The sequence below is a fragment of the Piliocolobus tephrosceles genome, chromosome 3 (genome assembly GCF_002776525.5).
Source record: "Piliocolobus tephrosceles isolate RC106 chromosome 3, ASM277652v3, whole genome shotgun sequence".
In the NCBI taxonomy this organism is placed as follows: Eukaryota; Metazoa; Chordata; class Mammalia; order Primates; family Cercopithecidae; genus Piliocolobus; species Piliocolobus tephrosceles.
Window position 1 is genome coordinate 178,425,642 of NC_045436.1, and position 22,158 is coordinate 178,447,799.

Below are 22,158 nucleotides of genomic sequence, written 5' to 3' on the forward strand. Positions count from 1 at the left end.
CAGGTAGTGAGCACCCCATTCCAGAAGGTGTGTGAGCTGACAGTTACAAGTCTCATCCTGCTGGCCTCGCAGATCCAGAACTCAACAGAGACCCCTTCTGCCTATGACCTGCTTATCCTGACCACAATCCCAGGCCTCAGTTACCGGCACTACAGCGTCAGACCCACTGCAGGGGCCCAAGAGGGCACCCAGGAACCAGCTGCCACCGTGGCCACCACGCTTCAATTTGGCCGCAGGCTGAGGAGACGCACCAGCCCTGCGGGCAGGCACTTGGTGCCTGTGGCAAACGACTGCTACATTGTGCTGCTCAACCAGGATACCAACCTGATGCACAGCATCTGGGAGAGGTAAGGTGCAGCCATTGCTGTCTCTGAGGCACAGGCATGCCAGGAACCTGGCTATGTCAGGTCCCTACCTGGATTCTCCATTTGCTCACTTGCCTGGGGGAAGGACAGATGGTGGTGAAACCCCTTCCTGCTATTGTGATCTTTAATTCTAGAAGTGTGAGCCTGGGCCAGTGCAGGAAAGGCTTTCATATACTTTTTCATTCCAGGGCTGTTGATCCATAGAAAAAAAGGAGCACTGAGGGACTCACTCTGAGAAAAGAAAAAATATTGTTATCCACTTTTTTTTAAATTTAGAGAAACATAAAATCTCTATTCAGTAAATAGTGATACTGTCTTTAAAGCAGGAAGGGACTTTCAAAATCATCTAGTCCCACCCACCCACCTGTCTACTTACCCATCTATTTACCCACCCACTTATCTACCCACCCAGTTATCCATCCATCCGTCCATCCATCCACCCACCCACTTACCCATCCATCCATCCATCTACCTACCCACCCATTCATCATCCATCCATCTACCCACCCACCTATGTACCTACCCATTCATCTCTCCATCCACTCAGCCAACCTCCCATTCATTCATTCATTCATTCAGCAGCTATTTGTGGACATCAGAGTGGGCAGCTGACCTCCCAAGAAAGACCTCGTGGCTGGTTTGTCCTTCCTAGGCCACGTCCGGTGCAGTCGTCAGGCCCAGCTGCCTCTGCCAGAACATCCACCTTGTCTCCTGATATGACTTCCTAACCGAGAGGAGTACATGGCAGAAAGTGAGGGGACAGGAGAGGGCAGAGGGGAGATGGAAGAAGAGGAGGGAGAGAAGGAGGGAGAGGGGCGTTTGTACTGAGGTGGGTGTCAGGGGATCCCAGCTCGAGGTCACTGTCACAGCTCCCTGCCCACAGAGCTCCAGGACTTCTCTGGGAATGGAGCCCCAGTCAGGTCCGTCCTCATCTTCCCCTAGTGGATCCTGAGGGAGAGCGGGGCAGGTGCAGGGTGACAGCAGCCAGCATGGGTGGCTGGCAAGGGGGCAGTTGGGCAGAGGAGCTACAGAAATGCAGGAAGCCCCAGCATGGTCCGAGCCTGCCAGGTTAGGCCAGGAAAGACAGAATGTGCCCTGCCCCTTCCTCACTCAGGCCCCACGCCCCCTCTGTAAATGCCCCTTAGGGTAGCCCACGGACCCCATATGCCTCAGCCAGGGTCCTACCTGGCATTTCCAGCACTGGAGCTCAGGCTGTCCTGTCCTGTTTGTGGCCCTGTCTGTCTCTCTTGCTTCTGAACTCCAATGAGGACAAAGGAGTTCTTATTAGGCTCCCCAAACCCCACCAGGGGTAAGCCTTGCAAAACCAATGCCTGTCACCTGAGGAAAAAGGAGGAGCTGTTGGTATTCAGAGTAGGGGCCATCTAGAGACGACGCCTGGGGCCAGTCCTCAGGCCTTGAAGGGCATAGGGGAGGTCGTTTCACAGGGAAAAAAGACCGCCTGTGTAGAGGCCTGGGGTGAGAAGCCAAAGGTGCAGACACCAACTCCAAGGCCGTTTGGGTTGAGGGGAGTGCTTTTGTTCCTTATGTAACCGCTTGACTGAGATGCGCTTCACATACCACACAGCTCACCCATTTAAAGTGGGCAATTCAGTGGTTTTTGGTGCCTTCACAGAGTTGTGCAGCCATCACCACAATCAATTTTAGAACATTTTCATTACTCCAGAAAGAAACCTCATGCTGTTGAGCAATCACTCCCCATCTTCCCCTCCCCGACGGGCCCTGGCAATCCTAGCCTATTTCTGTCTATATGGATTTGCCTGTTCATACCATATGTGGTCCTTTTGCAACTCACTTCTTTCACTTCACGTATTTTCTTTTTTTTCCCCTTTTTGATTGATGATTGATTGATTGATTGAGACAGTCTCACTCTGTAATCTAGGCTGGATTGCAGTGGCACAATTATGGCTCACTGCAGCCTCAACCTCCTCCGGGGCTCAAGTGATCCTCCCACCTCAGCTTCCTGAGTAGCTGGGATTACATGTGCGTACCACCACACCCAGCTGATTTGTGTGTGTGGTTTTTTTTTTTTTTTTGAGACGGAGTCTCGCTCTATCGCCCAGGCTGGAGTGCAGTGGCCAGATCTCAGGTCACTGCAAGCTCTGCCTCCCGGGTTTACGCCATTCTCCTGCCTCAGCCTCCCGAGTAGCTGGGACTACAGGCGCCCACCACCTCACCCGGCTAGTTTTTTGTATTTTTTTAGTAGAGACGGGGTTTCACGGTGTTAGCCAGGACGGTCTCGATCTCCTGACCTCGTGATCCACCCGTCTCGGCCTCCCAAAGTGCTGGGATTACAGGCTTGAGCCACCACACCCGGCCTGATTTTTGTGTTTTTTGTAGAGATGGGGTTTCACTATGTTGCCCAGGCTGGTCTCAAACTCCTGAGCTCAAGTGATCCACCTGCCTCAGCTTCCCAAAGTGCTGGGATCACAGGCACGAGCCACCATGCCCAGCCCACTTAGCATGTGTTCAAGGTTCATCAGTATCGTAGCACATATCAGTACTTCATTCCTTTTCATGGCTGAATACTATTCCGTCACATGTATGTACCACATTTTGTTTATCCATTCTTTAGTTGATGGACATTTGGGTTGTTTCCACATTTTAGCTACTATTGATAATGCTGCTCTGAACATTCATGTACAAGTTTTTGCGTGGACATACATTTTCGTTTCTCCTGGGTACATAGCTAGGAGTAGAATTGCTTGGTCATAAGCTAACTCTATGTTTAACTCTTTGAGGAACTGCCAGACCGTTTTCCAAAGCAGCTGCACCATTTTCTGTTCCTCCCAGCAGTGGATAAGGGTTCCGATTTCTTCACATCCTCGCCCACACTCGTTATTTTCTGTCTTTTCAATTATAGCCATTCTTGTGGGCGAGAAGTGGCATCTCATGATGGTTTTGATTTGCATTTCCCTGCTAACTAATGGTGTTGAGCATCTCTTCATGTACTTACTGGTCACTAGCATATCTTCTGTGGTGAGATGTGTCTTTAGATCCTTTGCCTATTTTTAAATTGGCTTGTCTTTTATTATTGAGTTGTAAGAGTTCTTTATATATTCTAGCTACAAGTCCCTTGTCGGATTTATGATTTGCAAATCCCTCCTTCCATTCCATGGCTTGTCTTTTTACTCTTTTGATGGCCCCTGGGGGAGCTTTTTAAAAGGACGGTGTGGGGAAGGGGTCCAGAGCCAGAGACCTCAATTCTTTTCTTTCTCTTCTTCCACCAGCACTCAGTAGAACCGTCCTCAGCCTGCCTCGCTCTCCTTCCCCACCCTCACCACGATCCCACAGAGAACTGGAGGCCATCCACCCCACTGTCCACCCACAGCCAGGCCAGACTCAGATACAAACACATCACTTGTGTGCTTGCTTAGGCCAAAGATTGCATTTTACAATTAAAATACTGGACCCCCTCCTGCTCGTCTCCCATCCTCTGTCCTAACACAAACATCCTGATAGAAGGGAGGGAGCACAGAATTTGGAGTTGGGGCTGAATTTGAGTTCTGGCTTGCACACTTCCTCGATGTGCGATCTTGGGTGCATGATGTCACAACTTCCAGCCCCGGATGCCTCGGGAGTGGGATGGGTTAATAGTCCGTGCCCGTGGGGGTTGGGAGAATTTAACCAGGTGAAGTCAGTGAAGGCTCTGGCCGTGACATAGGGTCGGTACACATTGGTGTCCTGCTGGACAGCTCGGGGTCAGTGTGACAAAAGCCCATTTCTGCACTGGTTTCACTTGCAGACCACAGCCTGGGTGAGCCAGTTCCACCTCTTCGGGGGTGCCCTCTGCTGACAGCTGTCGGTTCCTGTCTGCAGGCTCTGTCCCTCCCTCCTCTGTGACCCGTTCTAGGACAGGATGGAGGTCCTAGAACTAAGGCCACACAGGCTGTGGGTGGGGTCTCAGGGCTTCTAGATGAGCTGAGTCGCGTGGCCTCATGAGTGCTACGCAGGCCGCTCAGATGGCATCTGGAGAGAGAGGCTTGCCAGCCGGTGCCTGTGAAACCTTGTGCAGGATGAGAATGACATCTTCTCTCTCCTGCCTCTGCAGACAGAGCAACCGAACGGTGCGCGTGACCCAGGAGTTCCTGGAGTACCACGTCAACGGGGATGTGAAACAGGGCCCCATTTCCGATAACTACCTGTTCACACCGGGCAAGGCCGCGGTGCCTGCGTGGGAAGCTGTGGGAATGGAGATCGTGGCGGGACAGCTTGTGACTGAGATCCGGCAATACTTCTACAGGTACTTCCCCCCGGGGTGACCCCACAGCCTGGCACACAGTCAGCGCACACATGCAGGCAGCTCAGTGAATGAGGGTCTGCCTTTGCTCTGAACCCCAGCTCCTGGGCCGTGTTTGACATGTGGTTTGATGAAGAAATGAATTGCTCTGGCATCTGCGTGCTGGTTGCCTTTGTGTGTGCTATGTCACATTGGTCGGGAGCTAAGTTCAGAGCTGGGAGAGAGACCCACAGACCCTATGGCCCACAGAGCACCTGTTCTTCCATGATCAGAGCAGATGTAAGGCAGGCCCGGCATGGCAGCCCTGCGGTGTCAGGGAACCAGGCTGCTCCCAGCTGCTCCAGGTCCTGGGTAGTGCTATTGTCCACATGACCCAAGAAGGCTCCCTGCCTTTCAGCCCTACCCTGCTCTGCCCACCCTGCCCATGTGAAGGAAGGGAAGCAAAAAGGAAGCATCTAGAAGGTTCCTGGAGCTTTACTTACTGATGCTCCCTTCTCCTCTAGGAACATGACAGCACGGAATTACACATATGCAATCCGCTCCCGGCTTACCCATATGCCACAGGGCCATGACGGGGAGCTGCTCTGCCACCGGATAGAGCAGGAGTACCGAGCCGGCCCCCTAGAGCTGAACCGCGAGGCTGTCCTGAGGACCAGCACCAGCCTAAACAACCAGCAGGTCATCTACTCAGACAACAACGGCTACCAGATGCAGCGGAGGCCCTACCTTTCCTATGTGAACAACAGCATTGCCCGGGTATGCCCTGCAATGCCCACTAGGCACACTCCCAATGGCGCCTTTCCCGGACCCATTAAGCATCAACTTGTAGCAGTGGAGGCCAGCAGAGGCCAGCAGAGGCCTCCACTGAGAATGTTGTTTTTCCTATTTTTTTTAAGATGGAGTCTCACTCTGTCACCCAGGCTGGAGTGCAGTGGAGCGATCTCAGCTCACTGCATCCTCTGCCTCCCAGGTTCAAGTGATCCTCCTGCCTCAGCCTCCTGAGTAGCCGAGATTACAGCCGCCTGCCACCATGCCCAACTAATTTTTGTATTTTTAGTAGAGATGGGGTTTCACAATGATGGCCAGGCTGGTCTCGAACTCCTGACCTCAGATGATCCACCCGCCTAGGCCTCCCAAAGTGCTGGGATCACAGGCGTGAGCCACTGCACCCGGCCTCCAGAGAGAATTCTTCTAAAGCCTATGTGTCTGCCCGTTCAGGGCTTGAGTGTGCAGGCCGTGAGTCAGGCTGGTGTCCGAGTTCTGGTGCTACCATAGACAAGAATAGTATGTGCCTTGGCTTGTGCCTCAGTTTCCTCTCCTGTAAAATGGCTGCTTCATCAAAGGGTCATTGTTAGGATCCATGAGATGATACTTGGCCAGGGCTTAGCCAGGGCCTGCACCCACGCCAGCTGGGCCGTATGCTCGGAAGCCACAGAGCTGGTATCTGAACCCCAGTCTGTTCAGGGGTCCAAAGTCAGGGTCCTGGCCCCATGCTGCTGCTGTGCCTGTTGGCAGCACTAGCTGGGATGGCCAGAAGGTGATGCCTGACCTACCTTGCCCGTCGCCCCAATCGCCCTCCTGGGGACGTTTCTCTCTGCAGAATTACTACCCCATGGTTCAGTCGGCCTTCATGGAGGATGACAAAAGCAGGCTTGTGTTGCTGTCAGAGCGGGCACATGGCATCTCCAGCCAAGAGAATGGGCAGGTGGAGGTAGGAGGCGTGGTCTGTCCCGCAGCAGCCCCTCGTGGCCCCCCACAGGCATGCCCAGGTGCCAGCCAGGCCTCTCGGACAATGCCTTCCCACAGGTCATGCTCCACCGGCGGCTGTCGAACAACTTCGACTGGGACCTGGGCTACAACCTCACGCTGAACGACACCTCGGTCGTCCACCCAGTGCTCTGGCTTCTCCTGGGATCCTGGTCCCTCACCGCTGCTCTGCGCCAGAGGAGTGCAGTGGCCCTGCAGCACAGGCCCGTGGTGCTGTTCGGAGACCTGGCTGGTAAAGGGGTGCCCTTTCAGAGTAACATCATCACGGCCCCAGCACCAGCCAGGCCAGGGCGGGCCTTGGGAGGGGCCTGTGCCCTCATGAATCCGGGCCACTTTTGGGCAGGAAGGGACCTCAGGGACCTCTAGTCCAAACCCCTGATTTAACAGATGGGCAAACTGAGGGCAAACAGTGGCTCACTTAAGGTCATACAACTAGTAGGTACAGAGCTGGGACTCACCCATTTCACCATATGCCTCTTCCCTGTGTCTTCTCCATTTTCTTCTCTGATGTATCTTTTCCTTTCTTAACATGACATTATGTCACCATGTCACTGTAGGTCTGGAGGCTCAGCATTTAAAAGACTGGCTTGGTGGTGGTGCATGCCTATAATCCCAGCTACGCGGGAGACTGAGGCGGGAGAATCACTTGAACCCAGGAGGCAAAGGTTGCAGGGAGCTGAGATTGCACCGTTCCATCTCAACCTGGGTGACGGAGCAAGACTCTGTCTCAAAAATAAAAATAAAAGACAATTTTGGTCTGAATCTAGGTGTGCTGTCACCAGGGGGGGGGTATTCCTAATCTGTAGTCTAATCTGAAGGACTTATTCTGTACCTCCACTGAGGCTTCTGTGCATCAGATCAACAACCACGTAGTTCTGTGTCTCTATAAAGTAGGAGAACATGAGAAACATTAAACAATGATTGCATTTAAAGATAGCTGCCATTCTCACCAACCCTTAAACTCTTTTCTTTTTCTGCTCACCTATGGAGGTTTTGATTAGCATGTGCTTCCCTGCTTTGGTTTGAGAGCCAGAACCTTCCCAAGGCAGTAGCAAGCAGGCAGGCTGTCACCCACCCATGCAGCAAGCATGCGCTGAGCACTTGCAGGGTGCCTGGGCCACACACCGGAGATGGAGAAGAGCAGCCCCTGACCCAGGAGAGTTTTCCTGGGCTGTTGGACAGGGGAGGTGTGTTCGTATAGAGCCAGGATTCAGGGTGGAGAGGGAGCCGTGCCATAGAGGGCCTGGTGTTTCGTGGGTGTGGAGGAGTGTGAGACCACAGCTGGGAGGAGGTCAGGGGTCAGGTCCAGGGGGTGGAAGTAACAGAGCCTAAAGCGGCAGCTATTTGGGCAGAGCCTGGAGAAGCTTATGGAATCTAAGGAGGAGCTGGACACAAGGTCCAGACAGGCACGGGGCAGGGCAGCTCTGGGCATCTCAGGAGCAGAGGCTCACAGCCTTGTCTCCCAGGACTGCCATTGAGCCACCTCTGATTCCCATGCTTCGGATTCCCAGAAGAGGAAATCCGATTGGCCTAGCAGGGTCAGGTTCTGCTCCCAGACCAGTCAGTGGTTCCTTCTGGGTGGCCGGGGCTTTTCCTGCAAAGATGAGGCCGTGTCTGAGAAAGCCCCATGGCTGTTGTCAGCTCCGTCCCGCCTGGCCTCGCTCTGGTCTCTGTTGGTTGTGGGTAAGGGAAACCCAACATGAAGTAGCTGAGCCTCCAAGGAGAGTGCATGGTGAGGCCCCCATAACCAAGGGAAGGGCGGGGTGGACCTGGGCCTCAGGCCTGGAGCCCTTGTGAGGCTGTCCCTGTGCATCTGTCACCTGCACTTCTCTCCATCTGCAGACGTTCCTTCACCTCCCACCTGGGATGTGACTCTGAACAGCTCTGGGGCTGCCCTCAAAGAACAGCTCTGTCTTCCCCACTCAAAAGGACCTAAGACTTGGACTTTCCAGTTCCCAGTGTAGAAGTCCTGGGGAAAGATTCTGATTGGTCCTGCTGGGGTCAGGTGGCCCATACCTGGACCAATCAGCATGGCCTGGGGTGATGTAAGAAGATGGTAGCTCCAGCTGAACATCTCGACTTGGAAGGAGTAGGGGCCAGGTGCCTTCTGAGCAGAGAGACCAGTAGATGACAAAACAGGGGTGGAACTGGCATCCCAGATCTTGAGTAGAAAACAGGGCTCTGGCCAGACATGGTGGCTCACACTTGTAATCCCAGCACTTTGGGAGGCCAAGGAGGGAGGATCACTTAAGCCCAGGAGTTTAAGACTAGCCTGTGAGACCCTGTTTCTACAAAACATTTTTTAAAAATTGGCTAGGGTGGTGGCCCATAGTTCCAGTTACTTGGGAGGCTGAGGTGGGAGGATAGTTTGAGCTCAGGAGTTTGAGGCTGCAGTGAGCTGTGATTGTACCACTGCACTCTGGCCTGGGTGACAGAGCAAGTCCCTATCTAGAAAGAAAGAAGGAAGGGGAAAAGAGAGAGAGAGGGAGGAGGGAGGGAGGGAGGAGGAAGGAAGGAAGGAAGAGGGAGGGATGAGGAAGGAAGGAAGGAAAGAAGGAAGGAGAGAGAAAAGAGGGCAGTGCATGAACTTGCTGTGTTATCTGGAATAAGTTTTGTTCCCTCTGGGCTTTCTGTCCTCGTCTCTAGTTTGAGATGGCTAGGCTGAGGAGAGTCAGGGTCCTCCCAACTCTTAAGCTCTATGGTCTGAACAAAGGCAGGGAAGTGGAAGCATGGGGCGTTGGGAGCACAGACACTTCGGGCTGGAGCGGGGTAGGCTACCCACAAGGATGCATGGGAGGTGGATGGCAGGGGCAGGGGCATGTAATGTGCAGAGCTCTGAGTGCCAGGAGGAGGAGTTGAGCCCCAAACCCTCTCCTCACTCTGTCCATCTGCCTTGCAGGAACTGCGCCAAAGCTCCCAGGACCCCAGCAGCAAGAGGCTGTGACGCTGCCCCCTAATCTTCATCTGCAGATCCTGAGCATCCCTGGCTGGCGCTACAGCTCCAACCACACGGAGCACGCTCAGAATCTCTGGAAAGGTGAGGCAGGTGCCCTGGGGTCTCAGACCCGCTCGTCCCTCCCTGAGTCAACCAGGCTTCCGGGCCCACCACCAGACAGGGGCTCACCTTAGAGCTATCACGGCTCTGCAAGATCACCTGGTTTCTTATCTGGCACATGGGGAGAGTGAGGCCCAGGCAGAGTCAGTGATCAGTCACTTGGCAAGCTGGAGGCAAGGCGGGCCTGGCCTGTGACCCCAGCCCATTCTGAGTGGATCCATCTCAGCCCGCCACCCCCAACTGAGACTAAGGAACTAATTAAAGTCCCCCTAACCCTCAGAGGTGCCTGCCAGTCCTGCTTCTTCCAGGGAGACCTCCTGGAGCCCCCAAACACCCAAATTCCCACTCATCGTCTGAGCTTAGGCAGCCTAACTGTTGGGAGCTTCCACTCACTCATTCAACAGCACATCTCGTGCCAGGCTCCGGGGAATGAGCAGTGACCAAGGTGGGCAAGGTCCCGGCTCTCTGACTGCTTGGTCTAGAGGGGAAACAGTCAAGTCACAAGGCAGTAATGACAAGGACAAGAGGAATCACCCTGCACAGCATGATGGGGGGTGGGGGGACTCCCCGAGGGAGCGACACCTGCTGGGAACCGACTTGTCCTGTTGCCAGAGCCCCAGCTGCACCTTCTCTGCCCACTCTACACTATGAGCAGCTGAAAGGCAGGGTCAGACTATGCCTCGGCCATCCTCAGGCCCCCAAGGCCTGGCACACCTGCAGAATTAAGAATAGGAGGAAAAGGGTGGGGCGCAGTGGCTCACACCTGGAATCCCAGCACTTAGGGAATCCGGGGCAAGCGGATTGCTTGAGCCAAGGAGTTCAAGACCAGCCTGGGCAGCATAGGAAGACCCTGTCTCTATAAAAATAAAAATGGAAAAGTTCACTGGGCGTGGTGGCGTGTGCCTGAGCCTGCTTTCCCAGGCACCTGCAGCGCCCCTGTGAAATGGGGTCCCTCACCATTCCTGCTGTGTAGGACACAGCAGGTCTTCCCTGGCTTTGGAGCTGGAACCCCTCACCACCACACCAGGAGATGTGGAAGCACGTTCACAAACCTCTTGGCTTTTGTGATCTTGGGCAGCCATTTCCCTGTGCCATTCTGAAAACCAGCTACCACACAGCCCCGTGATAGCTTCTTAAAAATGGGCCAGGCGAGGTGGCTCACATCTGTAATGCCAGCACTTTGGAAGGCCGAGGTAGCAGGTAGCAGGATCACTTCAGGCCAGGAGTTCGAGACCAGCCTGGGCAACATAGCTAGACTCTGTCTCTACAAAAAAATTAAAAAATGAGCCGGGTGTAGGGATGCAATCAGAAGCTGAGGTGAGAGGATCACTTGAGGCCAGGAGTTCAAGACTGCAGTGAGCTGTGATCATGCTACTGCACTCCAGCCTGGGCAACAGAGCAAGACCCTGTCTCTTAAAAAAAATGATTTTTTTCTTTGAGATGTTTTGAAATGTTTTTTTCTTTGAGACAGAGTCTCACTCTGTTGCCCACGCTGGAGTGCAGTGGTGCGATCTTGGCTCACTGCAACCTCCACCACGCAGGTTCAAGCAATTCTCCTACCTCAGCCTCCCTGGTGGCTGGGATTACAGGTGCTCACCAGCCTGCCCAGCTAAATTTTGTATTTTTAATAGAGACAGGGTTTCACTGTGTTGGCCAGGCTGGTCTTGAACTCCTTACAGCAGGCAATCCACCCTTCTTGGCCTCCCAAAGTGCTGGGGTTACAGGTGTGAGCCACCACACCCTGCCAAATTTTTTTTTAATACTGATGCCTCAGTTCTAATCCCAGACAGATTGATTCAGTCAGCTTTGAGGCATAGCTGCAGAGCTGAGGTTCTACCAGCCAGGGTTTAGGAAGCACCTGTGTTAACCAGGTCCTCTCTCCAGGACCTTGAACTCAGTGCTTTCCTCAGAGCCTCAGTCTTCCCATCTGTAAAACGGGAGCAATAGCAATGAGCCTTTCTGAGTGGGAAGGTCAGGGATGGGACAGGAGATCACATACATCTCATGGCAAAATGGCAGCATTATATCAGTCAGGGTGGCTGGTATATGCTGCAGTAACGAAGAGCCCCAAATGCCACGGTCTTAACAGTATACATTCATTTCTCCCCCATGCTGTGCATCCAGTGGGGTTAGCAGGAAGGTTTCTCTTGCTGTGGCCACCAGGCCCCCTGCTGATGGAGTTTGTATTGCAGCACGTGCTTCCTCACTCACCAAGGCAGGAAAAAGCTTCTGCCAGAAAGTACTGCGTCACTTCAGCTCACCTTGCATTGGCCACAGAGGCCACGCAGCCTCCCCCGACTTTAAAGAGGGGCAGAGTAGGAGAGACTGGAGTATTTGAGGACATGCCCCATCATGCCCACAACAGTGGACAAGGATGGAAACATTGCAGCTGGTGTCATGGTGGGCAGCCTTACAGTCGGCTAGACCTGGGTGGGAATCCTCCCTCTGTCACACCCCAGCTGTGTGCCTCAGGCGACTGCCCCTCTCTGAGCCTTGGTTTCCTTTTCGAGTGGGGGCCATATCAGCTGTCTCACAGGGAGTGTATTAGTCTGTTCTCATGCTGCTCATAAAGACATACCCAAGACTGGGTAATTTATGAAGAAAGGAGGTTTAATGGACTCACAGTTCCACGTGGCTGAGGAGGCCTCACAATTATGGCAGAAGGCAAATGAGCAAAGGTATGTCTTACATGGTGGCAGGCAAGAGAGTGTGTGCAGGGGAACTGCCCTTTACAAAATCATCAGATCTCGTGAGACTTACTATCACAAGAACAACACAGGAAAGATCCGCCCCCACGATTCAATTACCTCCCACCAGGTCCCTCCCACGACACGTGGAAATTATGTGAGCTACAATTCAAGATGAGATTTAGGTGGGGACACAGCCAAGCCATATGGAGGAGGTTAAGGATAGGAAATGGAGCTGAGTGTGTAAAGCAGCAGGTAATGACCAGGGTCATTGGGGTTGGTTGATGAGGGTCTTCACTACCACCTTTCTTCTGTCCCCAAAGGCCATCGAGGGGAAGCCCAGGCTGACCTCCGCCGTGTCCTGCTGCGGCTCCACCACCTGTATGAAGTGGGCGAGGACCCAGTCCTGTCTCAGCCAGTGACAGTGAATCTGGAGGTGAACTTCCCTACCCCCATCCAGACCATGAGCCAGGGAAGCAAAACCCTAGATGCAGCCCCAAGAAACTGCCTTGGCAAAGAGACCCATGAGGGCGTCCTCCCAAATGGACACCGGTATGGGCCCCACCCCGCCCTTCTTTGTGGTTTTCTGGGTTTGTCAGGTATTTCAACTGGCCTGTTTTTTGAGGGTTTTTTGTGTGTGAGAGAGACAGGATCTCACTCTATTGCCCAGTCTGGAGTACAGTGGCACAATCTCAGCTCACTGCAACCTCTGCCTCCTGGCTCAAGTGATCCTCCCACCTCAACCTCCCAAGTAGCCGGGACCACAGAGGCGCATCACCACGCTGGCTAATTTTTATTTTTTTATTTTTTATTTTTTTTGAGACAGAGTTTCACTCTTGTCCCCCAGGCTGGAGTGCAGTGGCACGCTCTCGGTTCACCACAACCTCCATCTCCCAGGTTCAAGTGATTCTCCTGCCTCAGCCTCCCAAGTAACTGGGATTACAGGCATGCGCCACCACGCCCGGCTAATTTTTTTTGTACTTTTAGTAGAGACAAGGTTTCTCCACGTTGGTCAGGCTGGTCGCGAATTCCTGACCTCAGGTGATCCACCCATCTCGGCCTCACAAAGTGCTGGGATTACAGGCGTGAGCCACCACGCCCAGCCTATTTTTTTTTTTTTTTTTTTAGTAGAGACAGGGTCTTGCTGTGTTGCCCAGGCTGGTCTCGAACTCCTGGCCTCAAGCAATCTGCCTGTCTCAGCCTCCTGAAGTGCTGGGATTACAGGCGTGAGTGGCCTGCATTTTATTTATTTCTTATTTATTTTGTAGTAAAACTTTTAAAACACAGACATTATCTGTGTAATCCGAAAAAGAAAACAGATTCTCCGTAGAGTTGCTTTGAAAGGTGGCTTAGAGTCAGACAATCCAGGGTCCACAGGCCCCTCTATGGGTAAGTCTCAGGCACCCCATGCCACTGGGCCTCAGTTTTCCCCCCAATGTAAAATGGGGAGAGGTGAGAGTTCTTTGCCCAGAAGGTCGTTGAGAGGCCCTGGCACGAAGGGGCCTCGTGCAGTGTCAGGGCCCCCAGGCCTCGGCCCCTTTCAGGTTCCTCTCTTGGCTGATGTTGCTCTCTCGGCCCCACCATCAGGCGAGGCTTCCGCCACCTGGCCTGCCCACGTGCCCTCCCAAGAAGGCGCCACCTGAGCCACCTCATTTCTTCTCCAGTTTGCATTCTTTCTATTTCATTTCCTGCTCGTGGAGAATTTCTGTGAATATGTGTTTCTGCCTTGGGCCTCCTTCGACATCTGAGTCTTCAGGGGAATCCAGAGAAGCCCCAGGACCTTTTCGCCATGATGTCTTCCTAGGCCCCCCACCTCCTCTTTCACGATCCTCGCCACAGAGGAGCGGGCGTCCCTTTCCTCACAGTCCCTGGCCTGCCTGAGAGCAGGTCCGGGCCATGGCGGGTACCGGCGCCCAGCACACGGCCAGCCTGCCCTGGGGAGCCAGGAGGTCGGCGTGGGACCTGGAAGTTGGTCATCTTATGCTCCGCTGTTTCACAGATGGAAGTACCAAGGCCCTGAGAGGAGGAGACGGTTGGGATGGACCATGACTCCCTTCCCGATGTGGACGGTGGCGGGGTGGAAAGACGTTGAGTTAGGAACGCAGTTAGTTTGGCTGCAGGTCACAAAACACTTAACAGATGTGCTTGGAACACAGGATAGTGTTTTCTCACCCAAAGAGCATGTCCGGGTGGACCCCCAGCACTGTCACTGTGGGCCTGGTCACGGGTGTCTTCCCGCCATCGCCGGCACACTGCCTGTTTGTCTTTTGCCATCTGCTTGTTTGCGGTCACGAGATGGCACAGACCTTCCTCTTGAGCAAATTTCAAGGCAGGGTGGGGCTGGGCGGTAGTGGCCAGAAAGGCTTTGCCCTAGAGTGGCTCTCTCTCTCTCTCTCATCAGCACACGGAAGCTTCTCCAAGAACCACCCCCACCCCTCCTGCTCCACAGACTTTTCCAGACCCCTGAGGGCCTCCGGCCTCCCCTAGCTGTAAGGGAGGCTGGGAAAGGGGCTTGGGGTAACTAACTGGCTTCCTCCCTGGACTGGAAATGGGGCCACCTGAGCAATGTGAGGAGAAGAGGACTCTGCATGGGGCGGGCAGCTCAAAATGCCACACCTCCCGGGCTGCTCCTCGGGCTCGGCCACCTGGTGAAGCACGCACCTCCCGCTTCAGTGTCCTCATCTGTAAAGTACACGGCCAGTGCTGTCCTCGGAGATGTGCTGTGAGAAGCAGATGAGGGAGCTGTGTCAGGCACCAGGGCAGGGGCTGGCGCCCTGAGGACACCGAGTTCCTGGTGTGTCCGCCCTGCTGCTGTCTTGGTTCTCTGCTCAGATCTGGGACTTGGTGCAGCTCACCGTCCCTCTGCTTGTCTCCCTGCAGGCTGTGCTGCAGGCGCTGGGGTCCGTGGTGGTGGTGGAGGAGCGCTCACTCACAGGGACCTGGGATGTGGGCATGCTGCACCGCTGGAGCTGGAGGACGGGGCCTGGCCGCCGCAGAGGTTTGGGGACCCCTGCTTCAGCTCCCTACCCAGGACTCCCAGCTAGGCTCAGGAGCTGGTCAGACCCTGTGCACATCCAACCATCTGCCTGTCCCGGCCTGTGTGACCTCGAGAGGCTGCTCTCGCACTCTGAACCTGCAGCCCTCCCAAATCTACCACAGTCAGTTAAGGCTTTGGGTTAGTCTCTGCCTGCCAGGGCTCCACACAGGCATGTGTGTGCACTCGTACGTGTGCACACGCAGACCGCACACCCTGCATGTGCCAGGGGCCCAGGGGCTTCTGCCTACCTTGGCCCTGCTGACCTCAGCCCATAAGCCCATCCGTGCCTCACACGGCATATGCCACTGTGAGTTCCTGCACTACAGGCAGCTTCCAGCCTCCAGTCCCTGTCCGCACCATGCCCTCTGCCTGGGACGCACAGGTCCCATTCACTGTGGCCAGCACCTGCTCAAGCTCCCCAGGAGACCTCCCCAGAGAGTCCCCAACCAGGCCAAGTGCCTCTGCCACTCTCCTGGCCCCGGGAGTTTCTTCTGTCCTGTGCAGCTCCTGTTGTCCACTACACACAGCATGGTGACGGGTGCATGGTGCACGCTCAGTGGGTGATAGGAGGAAGGAAGGGAGGATGGAGGGAGGGAGGGAGGGAGGGAAAATGATGGTTGGATGGAAAGAAGGAAGGAAGATGGATCAATGATAGATAAGTGAACGGCTGCCTCCCAAGACTGAAGCCCAACCCCAGGGCAGGCCTTCAGGGGAGCCTGGTGAGGCAAGGGCAGAGTCACCAGATGGTCTCAGAAAGCTTTTGGGCTTTGAGTGCAACACCTATGAGGACGTGAGGCCACTAGGGCCAGGACCAATCTATGAATTGCCCTCGGGGTGGGCAGAAATGCAAGAGACCCACAGGAGTCCTGGCAGAAGGGGATGCCACAGGCCATTGCCACAGTGGGAGCCACAGCAGACTGTAGACAGGTGCAGTGTGGTGAGAGGGAGGCTGGGAGCCACAGCAGACTGTAGACAGGTGCAAGGGGAGTGAGAGGGAGGCTGGGGACCACAGCAGACTGTAGACAGGTGCATTGTGGTGAGAAGGAGGCTGGGAGGAGGCATCCTGGGCCACACTAAACAGATCACCTCTGTTCCCCTAGGTGACACCACCTTTCCCTCGAGGCCACCAGGAGGCCCCATCATCACCATCTACCCAAAGGAAATCCGGACATTCTTCGTTTACTTTCAACAGCAGTGAGCCCTGGGCAGATGCCCCGTCCCCAGGGCTGCCCCCAGGAACTCCATGTAACAGAACAGACCCAGGACAGGGAAAAGCAGCGTGGAGGGACGTGACTGGGGAGTCAGCTGCTCATCTGCAGGCTAATGGCAGGAAATGGTCATATTTGGGGTTTTGTCCCTAATTTTTTAAAATAAAAATTACATTACAAGATCCAGGTTCTTCCCCTCCCACACTCAAGCCAGCCCTCTCCTCTCCTGTCAAGTAAAGGATATTCGGCACGCTCATGTGTCATTCACTCACAAAAGACAAACCCAGGAAGTTCTGCCTAAGGCAGAGCACAAGACCCACAGCAGCGCCGAAATGCATCTGCCGTCCAGGCCCTGCCAGGCTTGCCCGGGCTGCTGGTGGTAGCTGTGGACCTACTGCCTACCGCCTGTTTTCATAGACTCATCCCATGCTGGCAACAGGCCTGCAAGGGGCTTGGCTCTGCCACAGGGCAGGAGAGGAAGCTGTAGCGCCGAGCCGGAGTTCCAGCCCCAGACGCCCACCTGTGTCTCGGCACCGCCTGTTGAACAGAGAAGGCACAGCAGCCGTCAGAGTCCATGACGAGATGAAACCACACAGCAGGGATGTCCAATGTCAGAACTATTAACATTGATAAAAGTGTAACCTTCCCAGGTCTATGCCAAGAGAATTGAAAGCATCCATCCACACAAAACCTGTGCGCCTGCGTTCATAGCAGCATTACTCAAAAGTCAAACGGTAGCAACAACCCAAATGTCCATCCACAGGTCAATTAAGACATGAAATGTGTTCTGTCCCTACCATGGAATATTATTTGGCCATAAAAAGGAAGGAAATTCTGAGACATGCCACAGCCTGGGTGAATCCTGCAAACATTACGCTGAGTGAAAGAAGCTAGACACAAAAGGCCACATATTGTGTGATTCTATTTACGTGAAATGTCCAGAATAGGCAAATCTGTGTATAAGAGACAAAGCACATTGGTGGTTGCCAGGGACTGAAGGAAGAGAGAAGAGGCATGACAGCTAACAGGGATGGGGTTTCTTTGGAAGATGATGAAATTGTGGAATTAGCAATGATGGTTGCACAACTTTGTGAATATACTAGAAACCACTGAATTATTAACTTTGAAAGATAAATTTTATAGTCTGTGAATTATATCTCAATTTTAAAACTTTTTTTTTTTTTTTTTTCCCCAAGACAGAGTCTCACTCTGTCGCCCAGGCTGGAGTGCACTGTCACAATCCCAGCTCACTGCAACCTGCACCTCCTGGGTTCAAGCAATTCTCCAGCCTCTGCCTCCTGAGTATCTGGTACTACAGGTACACCATTGCATTGGCTAATTTTTATGTTTTTAGTAGAGGCAGGGTTTCACCATGTTGACCAGACTGGTCTCAAACTCCTGACCTCAGGTGATCCACCTGCCTTGGCCTCCCAAAGTGCTGGGATTACAGGCATGAGACACTGTGCCCAGCCTAAACCGTTTTAAAGAGTAAACTATGAGATGCAGGAAATTATATGGTTCTCTAGGGCTAAAGGGAAGTACCCAAAAAGGACCAGCTTGGAAGGATTCAGACCTCTTTGGACAATGTGCAGTTTGGCCACTACACAGCAAAGACATTCTCTGGTTTGGCCAGACAGGAGCTGGGCTGGAGCTACTGACCCATAGGCCACCCCTGTGGGGTCAGGTGACCAGCCACCAGTGGCATGAATGTGCAGTGGGAGGCTGGGGCACAGGGGGTGAGGCAAGAGCCCTTTAGAGCATGTGGGCTGCATGGGGCTTGGTTTCTGTGTCAAGAAGACTATGAAGGCTGGGCACGGTAGTTCATGCCTTAATCCCAGCACTTTGGGAGGCCGAAGCAGCCAGATCATTTGAGGTCAGTAGTTTAAGACCAGACTGGCCAACATGGTGAAACTCCATCTCTACGAAAAATACAAAGTTAGCTGGACATGGTGGCGTGTGCCTGTAGTCCCAGCTACTCGGGAGGCTGAGGAGGAGAATCAGTCACTGAAACCTGGGAGGCAGAGGAGATGGTGCCACTGCACTCCAGGCTGGGTGACAAGAGCGAGACTCTGTCCCAAAAAAACAAAAACAAAAAGAAGACTATGGAGGCCGGGCATGGTGGTTCATGCATGAAATTCCAACACATTGGGAGCCCGAGGCGGGAGGATCGCTTGAGCCCAGGTGTTCCAGACCAGCCTGGGAAATATAGTGAGACCCCATCTCTACAAAAACTATTTTTTAGACGAGCGTGGTGGCGTGCACCTGTGGTCCCAGCTGCTCTGGGGGCCGAGGTGGGAGGATCACTTGAGCCCAGGGGGTTGAGGCTTCAGTGAGCCATGATCATGTCACTAATTCCAACCAGGGTAATAGAGCAAGACCCCGTCTCAGAAAAAAATAAAGACTATGGATATGTTATCCCCAGCGCTGCCAGGCCATAGAAAAATCATGTGCACCAAAAGTACCATCACCCATGCTGACCATCCCCGTTCAGAACAAAAACAGCAGGAGAGCCACTTCCTCCTGCAGTCCCTCCAGCACCCAGCACCCTCAACTGGGAAGAGCGAGAAGAATATAGATGACAGGGGAAAACCTCCCCCACAATAGACAGAGTATTGGCTAAAATCTAACATCCATTTGTTGTTTTGATTTTGTTTTATTTTATTTGAGACAGGGTCTTGCTCTGTCACCCAGGCGGGAGTGCAGTGTCACTATCATAACTCACTGGAACCTCTTAACTCCTGGGCTCAAGCAGTCCTCCCCTCCCACCGCTCTGAGCAGCTGGGACTACAAGCATGAGTCACCACACCCAACTAATTTATAAAATGTTTGTGGAGACGCAGTCTCACTATGTTGCCCAGGCTGGTCTTGAACTCCTGAGCTCAAGCAATCCTCCCACTTAGGCTTCCCAAAGTGCTGGGATTATAGGCTAGAGCCACCCAGTGTGCCCAGCCTGTGTTTTTGTTTTGTTTTTTGTTTTTGTTTTTACAAACAACCACCACCAAATTCCCAATAAACTATGTTGCTCACTGAGAGTCATAAACCCAATAAAAACCCCAACAGGTTGATTGTGGAACTTGATAGGATGATTATAAAGTGCACTGGGGCTGGGTGCAGTGGTTTGTGCCTGTAATCCCAGCACTTTGGGAGGCCGAGGTGGGTGGATCACTGGAGGCCAGGAGTTCGAAACCAGCCTGGCCAACATAGTGAAACCCCTTCTCTAAAAAAATACAAAAATTAGCCGGGCTTGGTAGCAGGCAACTGTAATCCCAGCACTTTGGGAGGCCGAGGCGGGCTGATCACCTAAGGTCAGGAGTTCGAGACCAGCCTGACCAACATGGAGAAACCCCGTCTCTATTAAACATACAAAATTAGCCTGGCATGGTGGTGCATGCCTGTAACACAAGCTACTCGGGAGGCTGAGGCAGGAGAATCGCTTGAACCCAGGAGGCAGAGATAGTGGTGAGCCAAGATCACACCATTGCACTCCAGTCTGAGCAACAAGAGTGAAACTATCTCAAAAAAAAACATGAAAGTGCACATCTTTGTCCATTTGGGCTGCTGTCACAGAATACCGTACACTGAGTGGCTTATCAACAACAGGAATTGATTTCTCCCAATTCTGGATGCTGGGAGTCCAAGATCGAGGTGCCAGCAGATTCAGTGTCTGGGGGAGGGCCTGTTTCCTGGTTTACAGATGGTGCCATCTTGTTCCGTCCTCACATGGCAGAAGGGGCAAGGCAGCTCTCTGGGCTCTGTTTCTAGGAGGGTGAGTGCTAATATAACAGTACTGAGTCTACGCTAAAGAAACATTTTGTTTGCTTGAGTATAATTACAGCTTTCCTTAAGCTTACAGACTATTCATTAAAAACAGCCTCAGGGAAAGAGGACCTTCAGCAGAGATAAGAGAGAACTGCACTGACCAGCAATCCTGGAAGCAGCTAGCTGCCGGTTTCCACACACCCAGATGAGAATAGTTGGGCTGAGGTCGAGGCAGGAGGATCACATAAGTCCAAAAGTTTAGACCAGCCTGGGCAAAATAGGGAGACCCCATATCTATAAATAGTAACAAAAATTAACTGGGTGTGGCACACGCCTGTAGTCCCAGCTACTCAGGAGGCTGAGGTGGAAGGATCCCCTGAGTCCGGGAAGTCAAGGCTGCAATGAGCCATGCCTGGGCAACAGAGCGAGACTGTCCGAAAAAACAAAGACTAAGAATAGTCTGGCTGGCCTGGTGCAGCCAGCACTTTGGGAGGCTGAGGGGGACAGATCACTTGAGCCCAGGAGTTGAAGACCAGCCTGGGCAACATGGTAAAACCCAATCTCTAAAAAAAACTAAAAAATTAGCTGGGTGCGATGGTGCATACCTGTAATCCCAGCTACTCAGGCTGAGGCAGGAGAATCGCCTGAACCCGGGAGGTGGAGGTTGCATGAGCCGAGATCAAGCCACTGCACTCCAGCCTAGGCAACAAGAGTGAAACTCGGTCTCAAAAAAAAAAAAAGAGAGAGAGAGATGGGGTGCCTCATGGTGGGGAAGAATGGTTGCATGCCAGAGGTGCTGTGACAACTGCCTGCTCACCTGGAACAAAAAGAAACCTGACACTCGCTCGCATCATACACAGACAGCCCCCGCTGAAACCCCAGCGGTCAATGCACGCGTGAAAAGATGGTCAACCTCCTTGGTAATCAGGTCTGTGCAAATGAAAACCACAACAAGATACTGTTTCACATCTGCCATGTTTTCTATTTAAAAGATTAAAAAGATGGGCAATCATGGAAACTCTCTTAGACTTCTAATATGAGGGTAAACACAAGGAGCAAACTTAAGAAAATAATTCCATGTTATCTTCTAAAGTTAAAGATATGCATGCTCTGGACCCAGCAATTCTGTTCTAGGTGCATAAGCTAGAAAATCATGTTCGGCCAGGCGTGGTGGCTCACGCCTGTAATCCCAGCACTTTGGGAGGCCAAGGCAGGCAGATCACTTGAGGGAGGTCAGGAGTTTAAGACCAGCCTGGGCCAACATGGTGAAACTCCATCTCTACTAAGGAAAAAAAAAAAAAAATTGGCCGGGTGTAGTGGTGCGCACCTGTAGCCCCAGCTACTTGGGAGGCTAAGGCAAGAGAATCAGTTGAACCCAGGAGGCAGAGGTTGCAGTGAGCCGAGAGAGAATGCGCCACTGCACTCCAGCCTGGGTAACAGAGTGAGACTCCATCTCAAAAAAAAAAAAAAGAAAAAGAAAAGAATCATGTTCATGTGCACAAGAACATGTAAGACTGTTCGGTGGCATTGTTCATGATAGTCGTAAATTAAAACCATTCATAGGCCCCTTACCAGTGCTTGGATAAATAGAGGGTGGTTTATTTGTACAAGAGAATACTACAGAGCAGCAGGTCTCAAAGTGCGGCCCCCACATGCCAGCATCACCTGGGGAGTTGTTAGAAACACAAATTCTCAGGCCTTATCCCAGATCAAATACATCAGAAACTCTAGGGATGGACCCTGGAACATGTCTTTTAACAAGTTTCCTGGGTTTTCTGATGCACACTCAATTTTAACACTCACTGCCATAGAGCAATAAAAATGAGTAAACTATCCTTACCTGCATCAACACAGGTGAATCTCAGATAGAGAGACAGAGATGATAGATAGATGATTGATAGATAGATAGACGGTAGATAGATGATAGATAGATGTTAGATAGATAGATGAGAAATAGATGTTAGATAGATGATAGATAGATGTAAGATAGATGATAGATAGATGTTAGATGATAGATTATAT

The 22,158-nt window shown here is 52.7% G+C and overlaps 1 protein-coding gene across 3 annotated transcripts in view; it reads left to right on the forward strand.

The window, feature by feature from the left end:
• Window positions 1–17,509, forward strand: part of MAN2B2 (mannosidase alpha class 2B member 2) — a 46,332-nt gene extending 28,823 nt beyond the window's left edge. Inside the window, exons 11-19 of one of the 3 annotated variants that reach the window (XM_023206876.1) lie at window positions 73–347; window positions 4,435–4,626; window positions 5,127–5,379; window positions 6,224–6,334; window positions 6,430–6,622; window positions 9,290–9,427; window positions 12,456–12,684; window positions 15,013–15,130; window positions 16,270–17,509. In XM_023206876.1, coding sequence (XP_023062644.1) covers window positions 73–347; window positions 4,435–4,626; window positions 5,127–5,379; window positions 6,224–6,334; window positions 6,430–6,622; window positions 9,290–9,427; window positions 12,456–12,684; window positions 15,013–15,130; window positions 16,270–16,530 — 1,770 coding nt within the window. In that variant the 3' untranslated portion in view covers window positions 16,531–17,509. Of the gene's footprint in view, window positions 1–72; window positions 348–4,434; window positions 4,627–5,126; window positions 5,380–6,223; window positions 6,335–6,429; window positions 6,623–6,947; window positions 8,689–9,289; window positions 9,428–12,455; window positions 12,685–15,012; window positions 15,131–16,269 lie in introns of those variants that run through there. The other 2 variants (XM_023206877.1, XM_023206878.2) reach the window with 2 other exon arrangements.
• The last annotated feature ends 4,649 nt before the right edge of the window (window positions 17,510–22,158 follow it).